At 43.5% G+C, this 27712-nt stretch overlaps 1 protein-coding gene across 3 annotated transcripts in view; it reads left to right on the forward strand.

Moving 5' to 3' along the window:
* ATXN7L1 (ataxin 7 like 1) overlaps positions 1-27712 on the forward strand; it is a 140515-nt gene that overhangs the window by 36178 nt on the left and 76625 nt on the right. For 2 of the 3 annotated variants that reach the window (XM_054173800.1, XM_054173799.1), the window contains exon 3: positions 16343-16447. The exons of the other annotated variant lie outside the window; for it this stretch is intronic. In XM_054173800.1, coding sequence (XP_054029775.1) covers positions 16343-16447 — 105 coding nt within the window. The remainder of the gene's footprint in view (positions 1-16342; positions 16448-27712) is intronic. 3 annotated transcript variants of the gene reach the window in all.

Raw genomic sequence — 27712 nt, forward strand, 5'->3', positions numbered from 1 at the left:
TGGTTTTAGCAAATGGACAAGATGAGGAAAAACATTTTTACTACTCACTGTGGCCCATTGTAAAGATAATCCATTATGTAATTTTCAGATGAGTTATTAATTTATTTTGATTTCAAGCATTTATTTTGAATTGCACAACAGAAGGCTTCAAGTCTTTGCACTAAGTCCGTGTAGAAACCTACATCAACAGTAAATGCCTCATGATTATGAGAACCCTTAGATAATTGTGCTGTGATGCCAAAGACAAATTGACAATAATTTATGCTATTTTCTCACCTTCAGCCACCCACAATCAGAAGGGACATTTATGGTGAACTAAGAACTAAGTAAATCTCTCTGGTCATTCTGTTCCTCAGCTATTTTAATATCCTTACAAGGCTCATTTTGTTCACTGGGGTAGTTGACTAAAGTTGAACATTAAAAGATAGTTGAAAGATTTGTTTTGGATTAGATGAAGACCTGCATTTTCTCCTGAATGGAAATTCTTGCATTTTTATCTTGCATGCCACTCTTATATATGGAACCAGGTGTTTTTAACTGTGTCAGCTTCTTTCAGCGGGCTTGGAAAGCTTAAGTCTACTGTATGCAAAGTCATGAGGGGGTATTAAGTTGCAGGTTACCCCTAGTTTCTTGGTGAATATCTTATGTTACTGCTAAACTGACTTTTGTTTCAGGTGCTGTGATCAGATCACCATCTTCTGGTCTTTGTTGCTCATTTAAGTATAGAACCATAGGGGATCAAACCAAGTGCTGACCAAGAAATTCAGAAAGAGAGAATACATCAATCTTGTAACAAAAGGGACAGGGAAACTTTAGTAACAACGCAGGTGTGAAGAGAAGCTATGTAAGGTGCAAGCGTTAGAAGTGTTCTTGCAACTAAATCTGCCTTCAGAGAGCAAGATTTAGGCAGATCAAAGTCCACTGGTGCCAGTCTGCAACCTGCATTATTACAGGTTCAGTAATAAACCACAGTACCTTGTTTATAGACAACTTCCTGAAATAATATTTGTTCACTATCACCATAAAGTAGGTATATTTTCCCATCTGTCAAGCAGGCTGTCTCCTGTAGGTTTTGTTTTGAAGGACGTGAAAAAGCATTGTTTCCCACTCCCTCAAACACCATTTGTCTTGTTTACTGGATTGGTGCCCACTGTGGCAATATTGGAAATTAACTCTGCTTGGGTGGATTCTGGTATAGCTGTAGAGAAAGAAGATGGCCTTCTTCAAAGATAAAAAGGAAAGAGTCTCCTTCCCTGCTAGCATTCTTAGCCAAATGCTTGGTGCCAGTTAGATCTATTTGATATTTGATTATTTGAATGGCCCATTTTTCCAGCAAAAGATTGCCTAATTGTCACCAATATTTGGTTTCGACCTTTGGCTCCAGACAGACTAGTATAATTGGATTTTCAGGATTCTAATGGCTTGCAGAAGTCCAGTATGCTTTTCTGAAATCCATTAATGTCTCAGACTCCAATAAGGGTTGCATACTTTACTAATGAAGCACAATACCAAGTGTTGTCCTATGGCAATCATCAGCTGTTGCAATGCCAAAGGTGGAAGGTGAGAAGGGGTCCCAGGTGTCCTTTGTAAAGTTCCCTGGGTACCAACCCTCAAGAACCGAGGGGTCCAGGAGGGTTGGAGCTGCTTCAGAGAGGAGCTCTTGAAGGCACAGGAACTGGCGGTCCCCATGTGCCGAAAGATGAGCCGGCGGGGAAGGCGACCGGCCTGGATGGACAAGCAGCTCCTGGAGGATTGAAGGGGAAAAAAGAGGCTGTGTCACCTTTGGAAGGTGGTTAGACTATGTCGGAATAAAATTAGAGAGGCAAAGGCCCAGTTGGAACTGAAGCTGGCCACCTCTGTGAAAGATAATAAAAAGCATTTTTACAAATATATCAACGCTAAAAAGAAGGGCAAGAAGAACCTGCACTCCTTACTGGACCTGGAGGGGAACATGGTGACCGAAGATGAGGAAAAGGCTGAGGTCCTGAACGCCTTCTTTGCCTCGATGTTTAACAGCAAGGTAGGAGTCCAGGATGAGTGGCCTCCTGAGCTGGGTAATAGGGTCGGGGAGCAGTGTAATGCCCCAGAAATCCATGAGGAATTAGTCCGGGACCTGCTGAGCCACTTGGACACCCATAAGTCCATGGGACCGGATGGGATCCATCCTAGGGTGCTGAGAGAGCTGGCAGACGAGCTGGCCAAGCCGCTCTCCATCATTTTCCTCCAGTCCTGGCTCACTGGAGAGGTCCCAGATGACTGGAAACTGGCCAATGTGGTCCCCATCCACAAGAAGGGACGGATGGAGGAACCTGGAAACTACAGGCCAGTCAGCCTGACCTCAGTGCCAGGGAAAGTGATGGAACAGATTATCCTGGCGGCAATAACTGCACCTGAAGGATGGCCAAGGGCTCAGGTCCAGCCAACATGGATTTAGGAAGGGCAGGTCCTGCCTCTCCAACCTGATCTCCTTCTATGATCAGGTGACCCGTCTGGTGGACGTGGGGAGCCTGTGGATGTAGTCAATCTGGACTTCAGCAAGGCCTTTGACACCGTCCCCCACAGTAAACTGCTGGCTAAGCTGTCAGCTCATGGTTTGGACCACAACACTCTGTGCTGGGTTAGGAACTGGCTGGAGGGCCGAGCCCAGAGAGTGGTGGTGAATGGTGCCACATCCAGCTGGCGGCCAGTCACCAGTGGCGTCCCCCAGGGATCAGTGCTGGGCCCCATCCTCTTTAACATCTTCATTGATGATCTGGATGAAGGGGTTGAGTCAGTCATCAGCAAGTTTGCAGATGACACCAAGTTGGGAACAGATGTTAGTCAGTTAGAGGGTAGAAAGGCTCTGCAGAGGGACCTTGACCGACTGGACAGATGGGCAGAGTCCAATGGGATGGCATTTAATAAGTCCAAGTGCCGGGTGCTGCACTTTGGCCACGGCAACCCCATGCAGAGCTACAGGCTGGGGTCAGAGTGGCTGGAGAGCTCCCAAACAGAGGGGGACCTGGGGGTGCTGATTGACACCCGCCTAAACATGAGCCAGCAGTGTGCCCAGGTGGCCAAGAGGGCCAATGGCATCCTGGCCTGCATTAGGAATAGCGTGGCCAGCAGGAGCAGGGAGGTCATTGTGCCCCTGTACTCTGCATTGGTTAGGCCACACCTTGAGTCCTGTGTCCAGTTCTGGGCCCCTCAGTTTAGGAAGGACATTGAGACACTTGAACGTGTCCAGAGAAGGGCAACAAGGCTGGGGAGAGGCCTTGAGCACAGCTCTGTGAGGAGAGGCTGAGGGAGCTGGGATTGTTTAGCCTGGAGAAGAGAAGGATCAGAGGTGACCTCATTGCCCTCTACAACTACCTGAAAGGTGGTTGTAGCCAGGAGGGGGTTGGTCTCTTCTCCCAGGCACCCAGCACCAGAACAAGGGGACACAGTCTCAAGCTGTGCCAGGGGAGGTTTAGACTCGAGGTGAGGAAAAAGTTCTTCACTGAGCGAGTCGTTCGTCATTGGAATGGGCTGCCCAGGGAGGTGGTGGAGTCGCCGTCCCTGGAGGTGTTCAAGGGGAGATTGGACGTGGCACTTGGTGCCATGGTCTAGTTGTGAGGTCTGTTGGGACAGGTTGGACTTGATGATCCTTGGGGTCTCTTCCAACCTTAGTTACTGTGCTACTGTGATACTTTGCATGGCCTGAGTACGTTTGTAGCTTAGCAATATATGAAATACTGAGGAAAAATTAAAAAGACCCCATATATTTCAGTTGGCACCCTCAACAAATTTGCTGATGCTACAAACCCGGGAGGAGTGGCTGACGCACTGGAAGTGAAACCTGGACAGATGGGCAAAGATGAACCTAATGAAGTTCAAAAAGGATAAGTATAGATTCCTGCACCTGGGGAGGACTGACTCCATGCAGCAGTACAGGCTAGGGCCTGACATGCTGGGGAGTAGCTTCACAGAGAAGGACCTTGGAGGCCTGGTTGATAGTAAGTTATCCATGGGACAGCAATGTGCCCTGGTGGCCAAGAAGGCCAATAGTGTATTTGGGTGTATTAAGAAGGAAGTGTCCAGTGGGTTGAGGGATGTTTTTCTCCACCTCTTTTCAGCCCCAGATAAGACCATATCTGGAATACTGTGTACTATTCTAGGCTCCCCAGTTCAAGCAGGACAGGGAGCTACTGGAGAGAGTTCAAGAGAGGGCTGTGAGGATGATTATAAGGGAGTGGAGCACCTCTCATGTGAGGAAAGGCTGAGAGACCTGGGGCTGTTTAGTCAAGAGGAGAGAAGTTTGAGCGAGTACGTTATTGATGTCTACAAACACCTGAAGGGTAGCCTTCAGGAGTATTGAGCCAGCCTCTTTTCAGTGATATCCAGTGATAGGATGAATGGCAGTGGACTCAATCACAGGAAATTCTATCTCAACATCAGAAAAAACTATGGCTGCCCAGAGAGGTTATGGAGTCTTCTTCTCTAGAGTTCTTTAAAACCCACCTGGATGCATTCCTGTGTGACCTGCCCTAAGAGGTTCCACTTTGCAGGGCGATTGGGATTGATGATCTCTGGAGGTCCCTTCCAACCCTTACCATTCTCTGATCTTCACATTACTACTTCTGCAGGACCAGTATATTCATGTTGTTTCCTTGCTTCTTTATTTGGCTAGGCATCAGAAGTCTTAAGCATCTTGGGGCAGAAAATCAAAAGCTGAAACACTCTGTATTTCTGTGAGTTATTGTAGTTAACTCCCAGACCTGACATCTCTTCCTGTGTCAAGGTGTGCTCTCCCAGTAGAGAAGCCAGCAGGGACCACCTGCTGTGGAAATCTCAGGGGAAACTAAGTATGCAATGCAAACCTCTGTTTCTAAAGTCAGATGTCTAATTCAGGAGAGCCATACATCAGTCTGAGCTGGAATTTAGTTGCATCGTCCATGACCGATACTTCTTGTGGTGACAAGTCTCATTTGCAGTGAGACTTGCCTTGATTGATGTTCAAGGAAGAAAGAATTGTTCTGTGGCTATACAGTGGTTCATGGAGACTCTCTAGTCAAGGTGCATGATGCTCACTTTGAATTATGAGGGAAATTAAGATGATTTCCAGTGAGTCTCCCCTTATGCCTGCCTTCTGAGAAATTAGAAGTCTAATGCAGACTGATAAATCCTTCTGCACATTGTGTGTGCAGCCACACTTACTCCTCAAGGTCTTTGATAGTGATACATGTGAGCATCTAAGAGAAATCTGTTACTACATGGTCAGAAAATCTCCTGATCAGGACTTCTTTGCCATGCTCTCCATACTCAGAGATCTGAAGATGGTTATTCTATATATGTTCTACAAATGGGGTATCACCCACCTCTGCTTTTGGATGCAGAGTACATAGTCTGGATCCTTATAAATAATGTATCTTTAAATGTTTCCTTGCCCTCAACAATTTAATTTTTGTTATCATTTCATAATACTGTTGCTATTCTGAAGATTTTCAGGCATAAGCCTGGAGCTGATACCTTTCATTAAACTAACTGTAACTGGGGTTGGAGTACACATCTCCTTAAAGCCCAAAAGCCCAATCTAACTGTTTACCTGTTGCCCTTATTGAAGCCACTGTCTACATTTATATGACTCTTCTATCTTACTTTTAAACTCTAAAGTTTATTCCTTCCTTGGGTCTTGCTTACCTTCACTTACCAGCTAAATAACTTGCCTGAAAAGTAGAAGGTTTGTTGGTTGTATTTGGTTTTATTTCTGTCTTTGTACCTTGATATGCTTCACTGGTATCTACTGTGCAATTTTAGGATAGCAGATTTTGTAAGCAGTTGCTCTAGTTCCTGGAGTATATTGTTATATGTAAAATGAGAGGCAGCTCAGAATCCAAGTTCATGAGGAGATTGCTCTTACACTCTTTCAGGAGTGTAATCTGATAATTAAAGAGAAATGTAAGAACATCTATAATTTTGCAGGCAATAGTTTTATGTTACCATAGCTTGGCAGCAGCCACATGCAAATGTTTGCTTAAGTTTATGAATATATTTTAGCAGCTTTAATGTTTGTGTTTGACCTGTACTAAAAAAAAAAAAAAAAGGGCATTAACCAAAATTCTCATAAACATACAAAGAGATTTCAGTGGTATATATGCACCTCTCGAACTAATTTCTTGGTAGTAATACCTACACACTTCACATCAGAAATGAGGAGACTCTCTAACTGAAGGATAGGCAGGAAAACCAATGTGTTCAGAAAGTGAAAAGGTAACCTGTTTGGTTACGTTGCACAAAATAATTGAAAGGGTACATGATGAAGTGGGAACCTGGTTTTAAAGATTAGTTCACTAATCTGAAATATTAGAGGCAAAGAATTGTGTAGATGATTACATGCTTCTGAGTGTTTTTATACAGTATAAATGTATTCATTTGTTTGCTGCTATCTTTAACTGTGAAACAGGTAGCTTTATTTTTACAAAGCTTGTTTTGGAGCCAAATACCTTGTTTTAATACCGTGCAGATATCTGTCATGGATTTGAGCACAACCTAGAGAGGCACTGTTGCTCCAGAGTGATTTTAACTGGTCTTGGTCCTGTTGGTCCTACTACTGTATAGTTCTGAGTTCTGCTTTTCCTTCTCCTCACTTGCACTAGCAGTAGCATTCATGAGGTTCCACAGTGGGCAGGTCATGAAATTTAACTGTCAGAAAACTTTTTCCTACTTTGTTTTGTTCTAGCTCTTGTTACTTTGCATCTGAAATAGTGAATATATTAAATAGTGAATATATTAGGTAATAGGTTGGATTTGATGATCACTGAGGTCTTTTCCAACCTTATTGATTCCATGATTCTGTGATTCTATTCAATGATTCAGAGTTGTCATGACTTTAATTCCTTGGGTAATCAGTGAATTGATGGTAAAAGCACGAGGGAGGAGCAGGAATGGGAAGCTTGAAGTCAAAAAGGACTCTGACTATGAAGAATTTAAATTCCTGTGGAATTGCAGCCTGACTTACTATTGAAAGACAAATTTGAAAAACAAAATTTGAGTGTCATCCAGTGTTACAGAATGAAAATTGTTACAGACTGAATTTAATGCCTTTGCAAACACAAAAGAGTAGCTGAATGCTTTGCTAGTTGTTCAGTTTTGGAGGCTGTGATTTTGTCTGAGTTGTGTACAGAAAGTTAAAAGAGTCCATAAGTAACCAAGCAGTCTTCTGCTTACTCTGTTTGTCTCCATATAAGCAAGCTTTAAGAATTGGTTAAGGAAAAGGGGAAAAGATTTATGTTGGTTAATGTCTTATCCTCTAGGTATCTTAAGATGTGAAAAGCTGAGATTTCTTGGTGCCATAGATATACAGCATACTTTCTAGACCTGTGAATTTTGGATTTTCTCTTCCAATACTTTTGTGGTGCATTAATCTGATAGCCAAGGCAAAAAGCACAGGTGATCCTGTGTTGCCAAGTAAGTTTAGGCTGGGATGGCAAATAGCCTGTATAAATTTTATAGACATCTTCAAATTGTGCAAGGAAAGCTTTGTGATATTTTTCCATGTTAGGGTTGGGGTGTTTTTTGGTTTTGGTAGCTTGTTGGTTGGTTGGTTTGGTTTGGTTTCAGGGTGGTGGGTTTTGTTCGCGTTTTGGTTTTGTTTTTAATATATACAGTGTCTTATTCAAAATAGTTGCATGGATTTTAATTTGTAGTCTCAAAGAGATTATTGTTAAAAAAGGTATGCAGATAGTGCAGAGGAGGGCAATGAAGCTGGTGAATGGTCTGGAGAATAAATCTTATGAAGAGCAACTGAAGGAGCTGTGGCTGTTTAGTTTTAAAAAGAGGAGGCTGAAGTGAGACCTAATGGCTCTCTACTACTACCTGAAAGGACATTGTAGAGAGGCTGGTGCTGATCTCTTCTCACAGGTAATTAGTGATAGAACAAGAGGGAATGGCCTCAAGCAGCAACAGGGTAGGTTTAGACTGGACACTGCTCTTCCTTCATCTACCCATTTAGTCATGGTTTCATAGAAGGCTATCAGATTAGTCAAGCAAGCTTTCCCTTTGGTAAATCCATGTTGACTGCTCCTGATGACCCTCTTTTCTTCCATGTGTTTAGAGATGACCTCAGAATGAGCTGCTCCACCATCTTTGCAGGGATGGAAGAGAGGCTGACTGGTCTGTAGTTGCCTGTGTCATCCTTCTTGTCTTTTTTGAAGACTGGAGTGTTACTCACTTTCTTCCAGGCACCTCTCACATTCTCCATGACTTTTCAAAAATGGTGGAGAGAGGAGTTCAATGTAATTTCAAAATGCCTGTGTAAAGCAGTGTAGTACAAAATCATTCCATTCATTTTGGGGGTAGTGTTTCCTGTATAAACTATAATTAATGAATAATTGCCAACATTCTTCAGGGCTGCCAGTATCCTCGTGATTGCTCTAACCTGGGAGGCAGCATACCATTCAAGTTACTGGCCTGGTTTAAAGGTGTCATCACTTTGACACTTTACCATGCTGACTCATTTTAAGTTTATTTGCTGAATTTTCCTGGCCTTTTTTCCCCTCCCCCCTCAAATTCAGCACTATTGTATTCACCTTACTCTCACTATTGTTGGAAAGTCCAATTGTGTTCTCATTGATCACTTGATTCTTTAGCATGCAGAATCTTTTGTTCCTTCTATTAACACCCAAAGGACATCTGTCAGGACTTAAGACAGTTGTGTTGGGCCCTGTGTTATTTCTGTCCTGAATATTTTAATTTTATCTTTTGCTCCATACAGCTGTGATCTGCATGCTTCCATCAGAAAAGAAGTGAGCTTGGGCATTAGTACCTTGTAGTTCTGATCCTCAAAATAGCCATGATTTGAGCAGCGGCTTGAAGTAAATGACATCCAGTGATCTCTTTTGGCTTAAATTATTCTGTGATTCATTGTGATTGTGACCCAGGTATTTTCAGGGGTAAAATGCAATTTATTCTCTTTAACTAATTACTAAAGCAATTTACTGGGTTTTGCATTAAAAAGAAAAACAAGGAAAACTATACTTGGGGAAGAATAAAGCTGATGTTCAATGGAAAGATTGTGACATTAACTTCAAAGATAAGCCTTCCCTGTCTATGCAAGTGTTTGACTGCTGTCTGAGTAGTAGCCTGAAAATGCTTTTTTATTGTTTCAGTTTCAAGCATCAGTTCACCATTCAAATTGCTTGGGGTTTTAGGTGATCTTAAATGTAAATGTAATATACAAAGGTTTTGTATATTCCTCCATTTTTGAATGATGAACAAATTCGTCCCTTCTATGGAACAGGAAGGAAATACTGAGTGCATTTCTAGATACTGACTTCAAAAATCTGTATCTCCAGGAGCTAGAGAAGCTACATGGTTTGGGGGTTTTTTGGTCCATTGCCATTTTGCCATTGCCTTTTCTTTTTTAACCTTTTCTTTTTTAGTTTTTAAACCAGTGTGTCTTAAACAGTTTTTCTCTCTTCCCTAGTCCCTCTCCTTCTCTCTCTTTACACATAAATATAAATAATATTATTTTTTTAAAAGCAAACTTTGTGTACATTTAGTGCAGCAACAGATATAAGTGTTTAAAGTATGTAAAACTTATAGCAGTAGATTATATTTTCCCACACAATATTGTGAGGTCTTAGTGTTTGACAACATTAATTCTGCAGTGGAAGGATGTTTTAGATTATTTCTACCTGGCTTTGACTGTTACTAAAAAATAATTCCTATGTGTGTGTTATTGGAGACAGTCAAAAGTTGTATCTGACACCTGTATTGTGTTTGTGCTACAATTTACAGAAGCAATGTTTTGTTTGTATGCTATTTGTACAAGTGATGTGTTACAAAACTGCAGGTTATGGTTACAACTGTCTTTCATTTTCAAATGTTACAAATATTAAAAAACATAAGGAGAAGTTATATTTATTTTCCAAGCACCATAACAACATATACACAAAGTAACTTTTGGTGAAGATTTTAATCTAGCAAAGTCATATCTTCTGTAGTCAGCATTCACTGTCTCTGAATTCCATTCTTGCATATTTTTCACATGCTCTGGTACATTCTCACATCTTGTCAGCCGAATAGCTCATTTTCAAGTAAGGCTTTTGTCAGTGTACAGTATCAACAGGCAGGATGGGCGAAAAGATTTCATTTCAAGGGGATGACAATTCTGTCAAGAATTGGGGCATGTATAGATAGCACTTCAGCAAAGCATGTTGGTAATGGAAAATGAGTTATCCGTTCTTCCTTGTCATTATGAGTCTACTCTGAATCTACTGAAAGCATCTTCCAGTAAAATGAGGTAACTAAGATGAGGGCCCTCTTCTTCCTTCTGGTAAGGAAAAGCAGTCTGGCCCCATCTCATGGCATCATTGCAGCTTGTTCTGTCAGATTTATAGCTGTCTGATTTGTAAATTGGCAACAGGCAGGTCAGAGACCCTGGTGGAGATCACCGTGCAGGTCTGGCTTGAGTCATGCAGACCTTGGTTGCTTTGTTTCCTTATTCTAGGGACCCAAGGTTTTGGTATAAAATGAGCACTCTTTACAATCACTCTTCCGTCCCTCCTGGTTCTTTTTCCATTATCTGCTGTGTTCTTCGGTAGTCTTACCCTTTTCCATGAAGGCATCTTTCCTGATCTAACTTTGGAGAGAGTGGTTTTCTTCTCCAACATTAACCTTTCCTGGGAAGTTTATCACCATTGCTTCTGATTCAGCAGGCAGGAAAGTGTGATTGTTGGCTTTAAAAGAGACATTTTTGAGGAGGCTGTTGTCTTTTTGTGCTGCGTGTGCAAGATCTAGATTATCAGATAGCTATAATCTGATCTAAGAATAATACCAGTGTCTTTAGCCCTGCTCACTCTGAGTAGGACATGGTAGCGTTGAACTGTGTTAATTAAAAACAAGAAAACATGAATTAAAAGATACACAATTGATTATATTTTCTGCTTTCCATTTCATTTCAGAGTTTCCTTGGGTTTTCCATGATTAATTCTCTGATCTGGATTGCATTTGTAGTATCTTTGGGAGCAGGTGTTGATCAGTTACAGGGCAGAAGGGCTCTGCAGAGGGACCTCGACTGACTAGACAGATGGACAGAGTCCAACAGGATGGCATTCAACAAATCCAAGTGCCAGGTGCTGCACTTTGGCCACAGCAACCCCATGCAGAGCTACAGGCTGGGGTCAGAGTGGCTGAGAGCTGCCAAAGAGAGAGGGACCTGGGGGTGCTGATTAACAACTGCCTAAACATGAGCCAGCAGTGTGCCCAGGTGGCCAAGAGGGCCAATGGCATCCTGGCCTGCATTAGGAGCAGTGTGGCCAGCAGGAGCAGGGAGGTCATTGTGCCCCTGTACTCTGCATTGGTTAGGCCACACCTTGAGTCCTGTGTCCAGTTCTGGGCCCCTCAGTTTAGGAAGGACATCGAGACACTTGAACGTGTCCAGAGAAGGGCAACAAGGCTGCGGAGAGGCCTTGAGCACAGCCCTGTGAGGAGAGGCTGAGGGAGCTGGGATTGTTTAGCCTGGAGAAGAGGAGGCTCAGGGGAGACCTCATTGCTGTCTACAACTACCTGAAGTGGGGTTGTAGCCAGGAGGAAGTTGGTCTCTTCTCTCAGGCAACCAGTACCAGAATAAGAGGACACAGTCTCAAGCTGTACCAGGGGAAGTCTAGGCTGGAGGTGAGGAGAAAGTTCTTCACTGAGAGAGTCGTTGGCCATTGGAATGTGCTGCCCAGGGAGGTGGTGGAGTCCCCATCCCTGGAGGGGTTCAAGAGGGGATTGGACGTGGCACTTGGTGCCATGGTCTAGTCATGAGGTCTGTGGTGACAGGTTGGACTCAATGATCTTTGAGGTCTCTTCCAACCTAGGTGATACTGTGCTACTGTGCTGCTGTGATCTTTATGCCTAGTCAAGTGTGTCTTCTGTTGGAATTTCTGGTGAGACAATAATGCTTCATACATTTTTAATTTAAAAGTAATTTATACATACTATGTGCGCACTTGCACATCATGCGTTTAATCATGAAAAGTGATTTCTGATAGTCTTGTTATCTTCCATGAACTAATAGAACTAGTTGAACCTGTTTGGACTTGGTGAATTTTCCTTTCTTACAAATTTCTGTATAGTGAGGTTTTCAAGGAATCCAGTCTGAAAGATGCTATATAGTTTTTTTAGCTATTCTGATTCAGTGATAACAATTAATTAGTATAGTATGATTCCTAGTTCTGATTTCCAACCTGTGCTCTTTCATAATTGAGATTCTTGAATTAATTTAAGTGACCTTTCGACAGTTAGGTAGTAACTTTAGTTTGTACAAGCAGACTCACATTGACAACAGACACATGCACCCCTACTGGACTATTTTAAGCATCTGCAATATGAAGAAACTTCCAAAGCCTGTCTCAGGATGTCACTTACTCTGCATCTGTGCATTGTTTTGATGCTGCATTTCTTACAGCAGTATTTTGGTGTGTTCTGCTACCTGTCTGTGCAGTTTCTTTGTGTATTAACTTCTGCCACTTAGGTATCACAAAAACTCAGATGGTGCTATGTACCCCTTAGGTGCAGTGCTGTTTGCCAGGAGCATGCAGCAAGCTTGCAGGTACCAGGACTTTTCCTTCACTGTGCTGTCTCCTTGACAGTGCCTGGTGAAAACAGAGATAATTTTGTGATCTCGTGAACTGACCTAATAATCTTCTTCCATCTATGTCCTTGGATGGATTTCTCCAGTATTAATACCCTATGTGTTTTTGTAAGTTACTTAATGCAGACAGACTTCATTTAAACTCAGCTGGATTTCATACACATCAGAGATGGGCATATTTTAAAGGCTGGTGCATGGAGCAGTGATGCTTAGATGGACTTCAGGAATTTAAAATGCGGGGGAAAAAAAATCTGAACTTCAGTGTTTGTAAAGGGTGAAGTCTATATGTTTTCATACAAAGATTGTCTCTGGACCATTCAAACAACAGAACAAAATGTTTTAAATTGCTGAGATCTTTTAACAATTTTTGAAACATTTGATAACTGTAATTAAATGCATGTTTTTGAGCTAAAACCAAATTATATCTGGAAGAATTACGTGGTGCCCAATTATCTGGAAGAAATACTCCTTTCTGTGGAGTTTACAGTGCTGTTAGTGAAAGTCTGTAGGTTCTGATCAGAAATAGCCCTGACTAAGAATTGCCAGCATAAAGTGATATTTAAGATCACTGAGTTGTCACAGTAAAAGAAGAAATAACGTAAACATACCAGATGTAGTGCTTGCTTAGGGGTTTGTTTTACCTGTAGAAAGATTTGATATAATCTAACTGTGCAGTTTTAGCATCATTGGTACTGGCACTAACCACACCAAAGGAGTTTATATCTCAGCACTAGTGTTCTTTTAAATTTGAAAGGAGGTGACTGGATACAATCAACACAGCTTCACGAAGGTCAAATTATGCCTGACAAACCTGGTTACCTTCTATGACAAGGTCACAACATCAATAGACAAGGGGAGAGCAGCCGATGTCATTTATCTGGACCTGCGCAGAGCCTCTGACACTGTCCCACACAACATCCTGGTCTGCAAGCTGGTGAAATATGGGTTTGGATGGATGGACAGACTACTTGGTGGATAAAGAACTGGCTTGACAGCCACACCCAACAAATGGCTGTCAATGGGTCCACATCCAAGTGGAGGCCAGTGACAAGTGGAGTCCCTCAAGCATCAGTACTGGGACCAGTCTTGTCTAACATCTTTGTTGGTGACATGGACAGTGCCACTGAGGCACCCTCAGCAAGTTTGCCGACAGCACCAAGCTGTGTGGTGTGGCTGACACGCTGGAGGGAAGGGATCCATCCAGAGGGACCTGGACAGGCTGGAGAGGTAGGCCCATGCCAGCCTCAGGAGGTTCAACAAGACCAAGTGCAGGGTCCTGCATCTGGGCCGGGGCAATCCCAGGTACCAATATAGGTTGGGCAGTGACTGGCTTGAGAGCAGCCCTGAAGAAAAGGACTTGGGGGTGCTGGTGGATGAGACGCTCAGTATGAGCCACCAGTGTACACTTGCAGCCTGGAAAGCCAACTGTATCCTGGGCTGCATCAAGAGAAGTGTGGCCAGCAGGTCAAGGGAGATGATTCTCTCCCTTTTATACCACTCTTGAGACCTCATCTGTAGTACTGTGTCCAGTTCTGGAACTCCTATTAAAAGCTGAATGTGCTGATTGCGCTAGTCTGGCTGTAACGCCTTTAAAAGTTAGTCCAACCTAACTGCAAAGGGCTTAACCTTTCAGCTGGGTACTGTGGCTTGGTATGAGCAGTAACATATAGAGAGGCTTCTTGGTTTTCAGGGGATAAAGTAGTGACTCACATTGCATCAGATTAATTTGGTGCTGCTTTGTGCCCAAAGACACTTGAACAAGCCTGCTTGGGTCTGCTTGTGATACTGCCTGAACTACCACCAGAAGGATGCCCTGTTCTTCTGTGAGCTTTCCAGGGACTGAAGCCACTGTACTTCATCATGCCAAGTACATCCATCATGGACAGTGATGTACTTTACACAGCAGTACAGGCCCCAGCAGGTCTAGGGAAAAAATGTTTACTTTGGTTAAGAACTAATGAAATAAGGTACCTGCTTCAGTCACTTTTTGAAGAAAAGCACTATTTTAAAAGAAAAGTATTACTCATATTTATTGGAGAAGCAGCTTTTAGTTGTTCATCACTTGCTGCTGCTGTTGTGCTTGTTTGTCTTCACTGAGGGTCTTCTCATTTTCCTCCTCCTTAAAAGGTGTCAAGCTGGTATTTCATTCTGAGTCAGAAACTGCATTTGTAAGTTTTGTAATAGATTTCAGAAGCTGCTGAATAGCACTGTGTCATGGGTTGAGTTTTAGTCTGCTGCTGTTCATACCTTCCTGCTTCATGGCAGCTTCAAAATAAAGTGTTGGCTGAAGCAAAGTATGATGGGGCTTGAAGTTCAGACTGCAGCATGAGGGGCTTCCTGTTCTGGTTGCTGCTTCTGGGTTCTGGGGGTTTTTTTGGGCATTAGCTTTTTTCCACAGGGATGGCACCAAGACAAATGGGACTAGGGTAGCTGCTTGTTTTCTTTTATGCTATTTTTCCCCCCCCTGTATTTCACTGTGCTTCTTATGCAAATAGGCTAAGCTAATCATTCATTGTATATTAGATTAATTAGATTATTAGCTAACGTAATTGTGCATTTATGTCATCTCATTTATTCCGTAAACTCTTATTTCTTTACCTCAACTCCGAGTTTTTGTGTGTTACTTTTCCCTTCTGTGTTGGGGGAGCATGCAGGTTAATCCTTGCATTAACTCATTACACACTGGCATGCCATTTAATAACAGCTTTAAATAAAGAAGTCATTGTCCCCTTCTGAGAGGCAATGCTGTCTATGCAGCCACTACTCACCACGGGGTTACTAATACAGCAACACTTTCCTCAACAACACTGGGCGTGGTGACATGTTCACACCAAAGTGCATGAAAGTGACTGGGATTTCTGCCTTCGAAGATGAGCTGCAGTGGATGAGTCTGTGTTCTTCAGCTGTAGCTATGCAGAGTCAAACAAGTTACCTCATTTGCAATGTTAGAGCTGTGAGACCTTCAGTACTAATTTAGCACCTGTTTACTCTGTGTTTATAATGGCTTAAGAATGTATGTATTGCATTTTTGTTTCAGCTGAGAGGGACAAGTGCCTGTCATCACCTGACTGTGCCCATCTTTCGACTTCATGAAATTACTTACACTGTCACTGAGAAATACCTTATTAACCAACTTTCTTTATTTGCTTTGCTGGAGAAACAAACAGCAGGACATTAGAACTAGGAGGGACGTTTACGCAGAATCAGAAATTTCATGTCATGACATCTGGGTCAAAACAGGGATGATATTCCTGACTGTTTTTTAAGTTGTAGGATCCTTGACCTTGGTTACTAACTATAACTAGGTTTTAAGCAGGAGATTAGCAATCTGTAGGCAAGCTTAGGATACTGTAACATGGAGCATTATTCATGCACCATGTTTTCTAAAAGGATTTTTAGACAGAGATTTTAAAAAAACTTACTCTTTTACTGTTTCAGCAGTTGGCCAGTATGGAAATGCTTATTCCACTTTCTGGCAGGGAGTGTTAAGATAAAGGCGTTGCTGCATGTGTTCCGTCTTGGACTGAAGGATGAGACTGCAGCATTAGTATAGGACTTTAAAACCCAGAAGAGGAAAAAAAAAATATTTCTGAGGTAGTAAGAAGCTCTTATGGAGGAGTGTATAAATTTGCTTTCTATAAGTTGAGAGTACAGGCCCTGAAGTATTTTGATTTTTTTCTTTTTCTTAATATATATTTAAAGCATAATTTCTAATTCTTGTATATATTTTTAACTTTCCCACAGATATGCACTTATTTGGCCATTATCCAGCTCATGATGATTTCTATCTTGTAGTGTGCAATATCTGCAATCAGGTAGTCAAGCCACAGGTTTTCCAGTCACACTGCGGTAAGTGAATGTTTTCTTTCCTGCATTACAGTGCCAAACTGGCATTTGGTTCTCTTAAGAATCATTGCATACAATCATGACAGAGGCCTTTCAGATACATTTTTCTGGTTACCTTGTGTTCTTTCCACAGAAAATGCTGTACTAAAACCACATAAAAGAACTATTAGAAAAGAGAAGGCTTGTTGGAGATTGTGAGAATTCTTGCAGAATAATTGATGTTTTCAAAAAATTAAATTTGTTAATAGTACTATATTTTTAAGTAGTACTTATAAGTGACATGCATCTATTAGTGGATAGTTGAGTTATACGTAGAACTTAATATTTGTTCTGTAATTGCTTTGTCTGATGAGAAAATTATAAAAATCTTGCATTAAAAACGAGATAACTGTGAATAATCTCTTACTGGCTATGTTACAATATCAGTAGTCCATTGAGAGAGGTCTGGAGAAGGCTTCATTGGAGATGTTGGTTCTGACTGTGCTGGGCTCTTCTGTGAGGCAGCAAGAATTAATTTTCAGCTTTACTTAGAACTTTATCACAATCAGTTTGGACCAGATTTTGTTTAATTAGTGAGGCTATGCAGCAGTATGCCTGTAAATTCAATGATACTGAACATGTTTGTCAGTAGACTTTGAGCTATTTTAGACTGTCCTATTTACTATAAAATGCATTAATTTATATGTCTTGACATGCAGCTTTAAAATCATAACAAAGAATAAAATGAGGAAGCATTAGGAGCCGCTACTGGTTTTTTGACTCTTGATGGCTGTGTCATGGGTAATCTTTATTGCTACTGACAAGGACTTGTAGAGATCAATCCCAGAATCTCCCACAAAGTGTGTTTTGTTTCTAATATCCCTGGTAAGGTCAGGTCCATACTCTCTCTGGAAGGATTTAAATGCATGCCAGACAAGCATTATATTTCTAAGTTCCCTGCATCATAGCTTGAAGGTCTTGGCTTTGGAGCACCAGTGGAATGCTTAGTTTAGCAAACATTTTTGTAACACTTCTCTTGAGCCCTTGCTGGCATTTGCCTTTTACCAGAGAGTTAGGGGACCCACTGTGTCATTTGACTCTAATTTTGGGCATGCGGCAGCCACCCTTGATAGCTCAGGGAAGTTGTGAAGGTTATAGATGCAGATGTTGTTATTAAACTTTTTAGGGTTCAGTTCCTGGAATATCAAGCAGAAAAAGAGGGGAAATCTGGTTGTGGTCCAGGCTTTTTTAATAGGAGGCTATTCATTGTACAACCTTAGACCAGCAGAAATCAGGAAGGTAAGAGACTGGCTGATTAGAGGACTAGCTTGCTGGACTTCAGAGTCTTTGTAATAAACATAGCTCAAAGATCAGTGTTGCACAGTAGTACATTTGTTCTAGCCTTGGAGAGGCTAGTCAGAGAAATACTGAATTGTTTTTAAGAGCAGTTTCACGTCCTTGTGTCTGTGAGATAAACATTTATATCCATCTGTAAGGATTAAACCGTTTATGTACATAGGACATAAGCCCAACGGAAAAAGAGACTTGCTGTTATAGGCTGCTAGATAAACCATATATAAATAGATAATTTATTATGGTCATTTAGCATTATCATGCACTTAGAGAACAGCATATACTAATGTCATCAACAATAGGGTTGAAATAGTGGTGTTTGCTTCTGAAGCCAGTTCATTGTTGCAGTGGTACAGTATCATCATAGAATGGCTTATGCTGGAAGAGATCTTAGAGATCATCTAATCCAACCTCCCTGCCATGGGGAGGGCTGCCTCTCAACTAGACCAGGTTACCCTAGGCCCCATCCACCCTGGTGTTGAACATGTCCAGGGAGGGGACATCCACAACCTCTCTGGACAATCCATTCTGGAGTCTCTTCACCCTCATAGTGAAGAATTTCTTCCTAAGATCCAATCTAAGCCTATTCTCCTTCAATTTAAATCCATTTCCCTTTGTCCTATCAGTGGACACTTGTAAAAAGTCCTTCTGCATCCTTCCTGTAGGATCCCTTCAGGTATTGGAAGGCAGCTCTAAGGTCTTCTCTTCTCCAGGCTGAACAATTCCAGTACCCTTAGCATGTCCTCACAGCAGAGGTGTTGCAGCATCTTTGGGGCCTTTCTCTGGACTTTTTCCAACAGATCCTATGTCCCTCTTATGCTATTCTTATTTAAAAAAAAAATAATATATTGTATTTATTTCTCCATAAAGTAGTTTTGTCATGGTTTGGGAGACCAAATGCTCCCACCACAGGCAGAAATAACAACTCAGACAAACGGATTGCAAACAATGGTGGAAAGTTTAAATGGAAAAACAGTAAAAAAGCAACAATGAAAGTTTCACAGAGAACCACAAACACTGTGACAAAAGAGAGAGATCCCAGAACATACCCAAGAACGTCCCATCCCCACCTGGGGGTACACCCAGACCCCCAGGGCTCTCCACCCCCCCACCCCCAACAACCCAGCCCTGGGCCTGGGCAGGCCCAAGGGAGGTGGCTCAGCCATTTTACCTAGGCAGCAGTGGGGGACAAAAGAGAGACTGAAGACCTGCATGGATTTTTTATAGGGGAGCAGAGGATTGTGGGTGAAATACCTGGTTTGCTGTGACCACCCAGTGGGCTGGACCCTTTTGGGACCTCCCAGGTATGGCCTGTGCAGTGGCATTCAGGCCAGAACCCAGCCTAAACCACCACAAGTTTGTATAAGGAGCCAGTCTAGTTATGCAGCTTGTAGCATTTCTCCACTTGGCATGTGGAGAATTTTAGTTTTGAGACTTTGTTCTCAAATGCCGACTTCAGCGAATGCAGAGTACTTCTCGAGACACCACAAATGTAGTGTTTTTGTAGCTCTGAAGTACAATAATGTTCTTGCTGATTGTTTCAGTGTTCTCCAATATATCTGTATTCTAGGAGATTTTTAGGGTGGCAGCTGATCTCTCTCCATAGGTCTTCTCTTAACTTCTATTTTCTAACAGTCTGTCTGTTACTTAAGATGGAACCTGTACCAACTCCCAAGAGACATTTCTATTTTCCTTTAGCCCTGAAGAGAGTAGGGCTTCATATTCTTACACTTCCTTATCCTTTACTGGACTAAAGAGAATCAGATACAGTTCTCAAGGGGTTTTTTGGTTGATGGTGGTTTTGTTTTGTTGTGGACTGTTCTGGGGTTTTCTTGGGGTTTGGCAGCAGAGCAGTTTGTTTCTTTTTAAATAATCCATACAATCATAGGCTCATTAACTTTGGTCTTTTCCTGTTGAAAGGAAAATCTCTTATAGAAGAGAGCTCTGGCACATTTAATGTAGAGACCTTGGCTTTTTATTATGGGGGAGTAAATTAGTGATGGGCAAGTGTTAAAAGTAAAGTTGGGGAGAAGTATTTAGCCAAGCTAAATACTGCAGCTTAGCTAAACAATAACTCCAGCAAAACCATCAAAGACAATTTTCAAACATACGCTGCAATGATTTCCAAACCTGTGGAGGTGTGGTAGTTTAGCCTACAAGCATTAACAAAAACTCCGCTCAACTCAGTCAGCAAAAGCAAATGGCAACTATATTTACAAGCAAAACTACACTCTACAATGGAATGCAATGAATGTGTACAAATATACAGTATGTACAATATTATACAGATATTTACAAGGTAAAAACAGCAAGGAAACCCCCCTGAACAGGAGACAACAGCCCTGCTTTCCCCCCAACTTCCCCCCCCCACCCCCCTTTTTCTTCTGCTTAATTAAAAGAAAAGAGAAAAGAGATGTTAGAGATCTCTGATAGTCTTATCTGCAAGGTCAGCTACTAGCGATAAATCCTCCCAGGAAAGAAAGGAATGAATGTGGGAAACAAGACTGCTAAGGGTCCCCTTTCACACATCCAGCCAATGAAATTCATTTAGAATAATCTCTTGTTTTCCTTTTTACACCCAACTGTGGGTTTATATTGTTTATATTTCTCCACTCTTCTGCTCAAAAATCTGCAGCTAAATTTTAAAGGCATAACCTAAAACTGCCACAGGAGGGTATCTTCGTGAACTGAATAGTTAAGATCCCCATCTAAGGAAGTCATAGCTTACAGAGGTGAATTTGCAGGTGAATTTGCTTTGTCAAGGAGAAATGACCATGAAGATCTCTTCTTTTGCTGCTTTATTTATTGGACACTCATTGTTATCTATTCTGTCTCTAAGATTACTCTAACAGCCTTCTGATCAATAAGTAGATTTTTTTTATTCCTTAAAAAAGACAATTCTACCCTTGATTTTCATTACTTCTGAGTTTTAAATCCTTAGCTTGACATCATTATGTTCTCATAGAAGTTGGGAAATGATACTCTGTTTTATCCTTCTGTTAGACTACATAAGCATCATTTAAAAAAACCCCAACTAACCAATGAAACAAAAGCCAATACCCCCCCAGAAAACCAAAACCAAACCAAGAAACCAAACTAGAAAGTAATGCAGCACTGAAGAAGATAAAGATGCATTTTCCCTTCAGTATCGTAATTATTTCCTGAGACAGTCACAGAATCACAGAATGTTAGGGGGTGCAAGGAATCTCCAGAGATCATCTAGTCCAATCCTGCTTCCAAAGCAGGATCACCTAGGGCAGACTGCACAGGAATGCATCCAGGCAGCTTACGAAAGTCTCCAGAGGAGACTCCAATACCTCTCTGGGCAGCCTGCTCCAGTACTCCAGGACCCTCTCTGTAAAGAAGTGTCTCCTTGTGTTGAAGTGGAACCTCCTGTGTTCTGGTTTGTACCTATTGCTCCTTCTCCTGTCACTGGGCACCACCAAAAAGAGCCTGGCACCTTCATCTTTACACCCACTGCTCAGATATTTACAGACTTGGATAAGATCTCCTCTCAGTGTTCTCTTCTCCAGACTAAACAGCCCCAGGGCTCTCAGTCTTTCTTCATGACAGAGATGTTCCAGTCCCCCAGTCATCCTTGTAACTCCATTGGACTTTCTCCAGCAGGTCTCTGTCTCTCTTGACCCGGAGAGTCCAAAACTGGACTCATTATTCCAGGTGTGGTCTCAGGAGGGCAGAGCAGAGAGGGAGGAGAACCTCCCTAGACCTGCTGGGCACACTTTTCTTGAAAAACACCTGTTGAAGTTAAGATAGACAATATCCACTGCTCTTCTATCTATCCATTTGGTCATGCCTTCATAGGAGGCTATCAGATTAGTCAAGCAAGATTTCCCCTTAGTAAACCCATGCTGTCTGTACTTGATAACCCTCTTTTCTTTGATGTGGTTAGAGATGGCTTCTAGAATGAGCTGCTCTATCACCTTTCCAGGGATGGAGGTGAGGCTGATTGGTCTGTAGCTGCCGGGGTCTTCTTTCTTGCCCTTTTTGAAGACTGGAGTGACACTGGCCCTTTTCCAGTCCTCAGGCACCTCCCCTGTTCTCCATGATCTTTCAAAAATGATGGAGAATGGTATAGCATTCTTCCTAACATCCAATCTGACTCTCCCCATTTCTATTTTTGCTTTATTTCCCCTAGTCCTAACACTACCTGACATCCTAAAACGTCCCTCCCCAGCTTTCTTGTAGGTCCCCTTCAGATACTGGAAGGCCACAATAAGGTCTCCTCTGAGCCTTCCTTTCTCCAGACTGAATAGCCCCAACTCTCTCAATCTGTCTCCATAGCAGAGGAGCTCCAGCCCTCTGGTTACGCTTGTGGTCCTTCTCTGGACATGTTCCAGCACATCTATATCCTTGTAATAAGGGCTCCAGAACTGGTCACAGTACTCCAGGTGGGGTCTCACCAGAGTGGAGTAGAGGGGGAGAATCACCTCCCTTGACCTGCTGGCCACACTTCTCTTGATGAAGCCCAGGATGTGATTGGCTCTCTGGGCTGCAAGTGCACACTGGTGGTTCCTGTTGATATGGGTATCACTGTCTCATTCGATGGATTATTTGTTTTCAATTATTCAGTGCCTTGATTCTTATTAAATACAGCTGTTCAGGGTTTTGTAATTGTTTGTTTTATCCATCACATTCATTTTATCAGGGGGAGTCCTCTTGTGCCCTTCAGGGACATTGACATTTTCATAGAACCACAGAATGGTCTGGGTTGGAAGTGACCTCCAAAGGTCATCTAGTCCAGCCCTTTCTGCAGTAAGTAGGGCCATCCTCAACTAGATCAGGTTGCCCAGAGCCCTGTCAAGCCTCACATTGAGTATCTCCAGGGATGGGACCCCAACCACCTCCCTGACAACCTATTCCAGTGTTCCACTACCCTCATTGTAAAGGGCTTGTTCCTAACATCCAATCTAAATTTACTCCTCTCTAGTTTGAAGCCACTGTGCTTTGTCCTATCACTGCAGGCCTTTGTAAACAATCTTTCTACATCCTTCTTGTAGGCCCTACTCAGGGACTGGCAGGCAGCTATTAGGTCTCCCTGGAGCCTTCTCTTCTCCGGGCTGAACAACCCCAGTTCCCTCAGCCTGTCCTTGTAGCAGAGGTGCTCCAACCCCCTGATCATTTTCATGGTCCTCCTCTGGACCCTCTTCATCGTTTTGAGTCATTCTTCTTCCAATATGTGATTGTCTTCTTTCAGAGCTCTGTCAAACTTGTTATATGATATCATTATTGAGAGAGGAACTCTCTTAGTTGTCACATGGTTAGGTTTCACTGCATAAAAGAATTAAAATAATGAAATTTAATCTCGTCCCTCCTGCTTTTTTCTTAAATATGGAAACAGCAGCACCTAGACTGACAAGAATCTTTGTTGTTTGTTTTTTTTCTTCCTGTTGGCAGGAGTGGGAAGGAAAAGGAATTTAATGGTTTATTTGTACAGTTTTACTTGTGCAGTTGCCTAGAATACTGCAACTTTCATTTAAATTGGACACCCCTAGTAGCTGAAAGCACACCAAAAAATCCCTTTATCTTTACAGTCTATCAGAAATCTTGTTCTCAAGATGGAGGCACAGCTGTGGCACTAAGCTCTGTCTCTTGTCTGCAAGGAAAGTCTAAGATATAGTTCCTGCACTGATATATATGTGCAGGTTATGTGGGTCTGTCATGTCCATGTCATTGCAGCATAATGACAGTTACTGTGAAAGTGTTGGTCACAAGCCATCCTGTGCACCATTTCTATAGAACTTCAGTAGTAGGACAGTCCAGGTAGAACAAATATGTATATAATAGAGAGAATAGAATATAGGGTAGTAAGTAGGATTGCAACCCTGGACTTAGGGAGAGTCAACTTCAACCTCTTCAGAGACCTCCTTGGAAGAATTCTGTGGGTTAGGGCTTTAGAAGATAGAGATGCTGAAGGGAGATGGTTAATATTCAGACACTACCTCTTTCAAGCTCAAAATCCTTGCATCCCTATGAGTAAGAAATCAAGCAAGTTGGGCAAGAGAGCTTCATGAATGAGCAAGGAGGTTCTGGAAAAACTCAAAGAAGAAAGTCCACAGTATGTGAAGAAAGGGACTGGTCACTTGAGAGGAATATAGGAACACTGCTAGATTACGTAGGGGTGATACAAGGAAATCTAAGGCCTTCTTAGAATTAAGTCTGGAAAAAGATATAAAAAATAACAAGAAGGGCTTTGAGTACATCAGCAGAAAAAGGAACACTAGCAAAATGTGAGCCTGCTGTGGAATGAGATGGGTGACCTGATGACAGAGGTACAGAGAAGGGAGAGTTACTGAATGACTTTTTGCTTCAGTCTCTGAACGTAAGAGAGTATGCTTAGAAGAAGGAAGACTCTCCCTTAGACAAGGAGGATAGGGTTACAGATGACCTAGACAAGTGGACACCCACAAATGCATGGGCCCAAATGGGATGCACCCATGAGTGCTGAAAGAGCTAGCTAAGATTATTGCCACTCCATCATTTTTGAAAGGTCATGGAGAACAAGGGAGCTTCCTGAGGGTTGGAGGAAAGCCAGTGTCACTCCAATCTTCAAAAAGAGCAAGAAGGAGGACCCAGGAAACTAAAGCCAGTCAACCTCACCTCCAACCCTGGAATGGTGCTGGAGGTCAACTCTAAACACATGGAGAAGAATAAATGTATCAGGAATAGTCAGCTAGTGAGGGTAAGGGAAAGTGAAAGGGAGTTAGATATGTGGGAGCAGGCTCTGCAGATCTCCCCTGCTGAGGGAAGGGTCCTTGGAAACGGGGAGGGATGGATACAGGTCCCTGCCAGGGGTAGCAAAGGAAATCCATCCCGGCCCTCTCCTCCTCTTCCATTGCCCTTGCATAATAAGTATGAGGCCCTGCAGGCCGAGGGCAGTGAGGATGAGAGGGCTGAGGAGCAGCCATCTGGAGAGGAGCCTAAGGCCAAGCGATCGCCACCAACTATAACAACCAGCTCCACAAAGAAAAGGAGAAGGGTTATAGTTGTTGGGGACTCTCTCCTGGGGGGTACTGAGGGACCCATATGTTGTCCCAACCCATCCCACAGGGAGGTCTGCTCCCTACACGGGGCACGGGTTAGGGACATCGCAAGGAGAATCCCAAAGTTAATCCATCCCTCTGACTATTACCCTCTGCTGGTAATACAGGCTGGGAGTGATGAAATTGACAGAAGGGCACCAGGGCAATTAAAAAGGAGTTCAAGGCCCTCGGACAATTGATTGACGGGGCAGGAGCGCAAGTGGTGTTCTGCTCAGTTCCCTCAGTGTCAGGGGAGTACACTGAGAGGAACAGGAGAACTCATGCCATCAACAATTGGCTCAGGGGATGGTGGCAGCAGCAGAATTTTGGTTTCTTCGATCATGGGACAACTGTTACTGCACCTGACCTGCTGGGTCCTGATGGGGTGCAATTATCTATAAAGGGCAAGAGGATACTAGCTTTGGAGTTGGCAGGGCTCATTAGGAGGGTGCTAAACTAGGTCTGAAGGAGGTGGGTGAGGAAACCAGTCTCTCTGAAGTGGAGAGAGTGGGACACAAATTAGGGTTAATTGAGAAATTGAGAGCCCAACTGCAGTGCATGTACAGCAATGCATGCAGTATGGGTAACAAGTAAGAGGAGCTGGAAGTCCTGGTCCACCAGGGTGACTATGATATAATCACCATCTCAGAAACATGGTGGGATAGCACACATGATTGGAGTGCTGCACTGGGGGGTTACAGGCTCTTTAGGAGAGACAGGCGAGGGAGAAGAGGAGGAGGGGTGGCTCTGTATATTAGCGAGTCACTCTCTGCCACAGAGCTTGAGGTGGAGGATGAAGGGATTGAGAGCCTGTGGGTTAAAATCAGAGGGCAGCCCAACAAATCTGACATCCTGGTTGGAGTCTGTTATAGACCACCCAAACAGGATGAGGAGGCTGATGAATTGTCCTACAAACAACTGGAGGCTGTCTCAAGATCATCCAATCTTGTCCTTGTGGGTGACTTTAATCTGCCAGACATCTGCTGGGAACTTAATTCAGCAGAGAGGAGGCAGTCCAGAAGATTCCTGGAGCGCATGGAGGACAGCTTCCTGATGCTATTCTCCAACAGAGAAGGGCTGGTGGGAGATGTGATGGTGGGAGGCTGTCTAGGGTGCAGTGACCATGAGATAGTGAAGTTTTCAATATGCAGGGAGATAGGGAGGAGCACCAACAGAACCTTCACCTTGGACTTCCAGAGGGCAAACTTCAGCCTCTTTAAGAAATTTATTTGCAAAGTTCCCTGGGTAGCAGCCCTCAAGAACCGAGGGGTCCAGGAGGGTTGGAGCTGCTTCAGAGAGGAGCTCTTGAAGGCACAGGAACTGGCGGTTCCCATGTGCCGAGTGAGGAGCCGGCGGGGAAGGCTCTGGGCCTGGATGAGCAAACAGCTCCTGGAGGATTGAAGGGGAAAAAAGAGGCTGTGTCACCTTTGGAAGGAGGGGAAGGCTTCTCCAGGTATGTTCAAGGAAGTGGTTAGATTATGTAGGAATAAAATTAGAGAGGCAAAGGCCCAGCTGGAACTGAAGCTGAACACCTCTGTGAGAGACAACAAAAAGCATTGTTACAAATATATCAACGCTAAAAAGAGAGGCAAGAAGAACCTGCACTCCTTACTGGACCTGGAGGGGAACACAGTGACTGAAGATGAGGAAAAGGCTGAGGTCCTGAACACCTTCTTTGCCTCAATGTTTAACAGCAAGGCAGGAGTTCAGGACGAGTGGCCGCCTGAGCTGGGTGATGAGGTCAGGGAGCAGTGTAATGCTCCAGAAATCCATGAGGAATTAGTCCGGGACCTGCTGAGCCACTTGGACACTCACAAGTCCATGGGACCAGATGGGATCCATCCTAGGGTGCTGAGAGAGCTGGCAGATGAGCTGCCAAGCCGCTCTCCATCATTTTCCTCCAGTCCTGGCTCACTGGAGAGGTCCCAGATGACTGAAACTGGCCAATGTGGTCCCCATCCACAAGAAGGGACGGATGGAGGAACCTGGAAACTACAGGCCTGGCAGCCTGACCTCAGTGCCAGGCAAGATTATGGAACAGGTCATCTTGAGTGCAATCACACAGCACTTAGAGGATGGCCAAGGGCTCAGGTCCAGCTAGCATGGATTTAGGAAGGCAGGTCCTCCCTCTCCAACCTGATCTCCTTTTATGATCAGGTGACCCACCTGGTGGTTGTGGGGAGGCCTGTGGATGTGGTCTTCAGCAGGGCCTTTGACACTGTCCCCCACAGCAAACTCCCGGCCAAGCTGTCAGCTCATGGCTTGGACAGCAGCACTCTGAGCTGGGTTAGGAACTGGCTGGAGGCTGAGCCCAGAGAGTGGTGGTGAATGGTGCCACAGCCAGCTGGTGGCCAGTCACTAGTGGTGTCCCCCAGGGATCAGTGCTGGGCCCCATCCTCTTTAACATCTTCATTGATGATCTGGATGAGGGGGTTGAGTCAGTCATCAGCAAATTTGCAGATGACACCAAGTTGGGGGCAGATATTGATCTGTTAGAGCACGAAAGGGCTCTGCAGAGGGACCTCGACTGACTGGACCAATGGGTGGAGTCCAATGGCATGGCATTCAACAAATCCAAGTGCCAGGGGGTGCACTTTGGCCACAACAACCCCATGCAGAGCTACAGGCTGGGGTCGGAGTGGCTGGAGAGCTGCCAAACAGAGAGGGACCTGGGGGTGCTGATTAACAACTGCCTAAACATGAGCCAGCAGTGTGCCCAGGTGGCCAAGAAGGCCAATGGCATCCTGGCCTGCATTAGGAGCAGTGTGGCCAGCAGGAGCAGGGAGGTCATTGTGCCCCTGTACTCTGCACTGGTTAGGCCACACCTTGAGTCCTGTGTCCAGTTCTGGGCCCCTCAGTTTAGGAAGGACATCGAGACACTTGAACGTGTCCAGAG

This window comes from Dryobates pubescens, chromosome 27, assembly GCF_014839835.1.
Source record: "Dryobates pubescens isolate bDryPub1 chromosome 27, bDryPub1.pri, whole genome shotgun sequence".
Lineage (NCBI taxonomy): Eukaryota > Metazoa > Chordata > Aves > Piciformes > Picidae > Dryobates > Dryobates pubescens.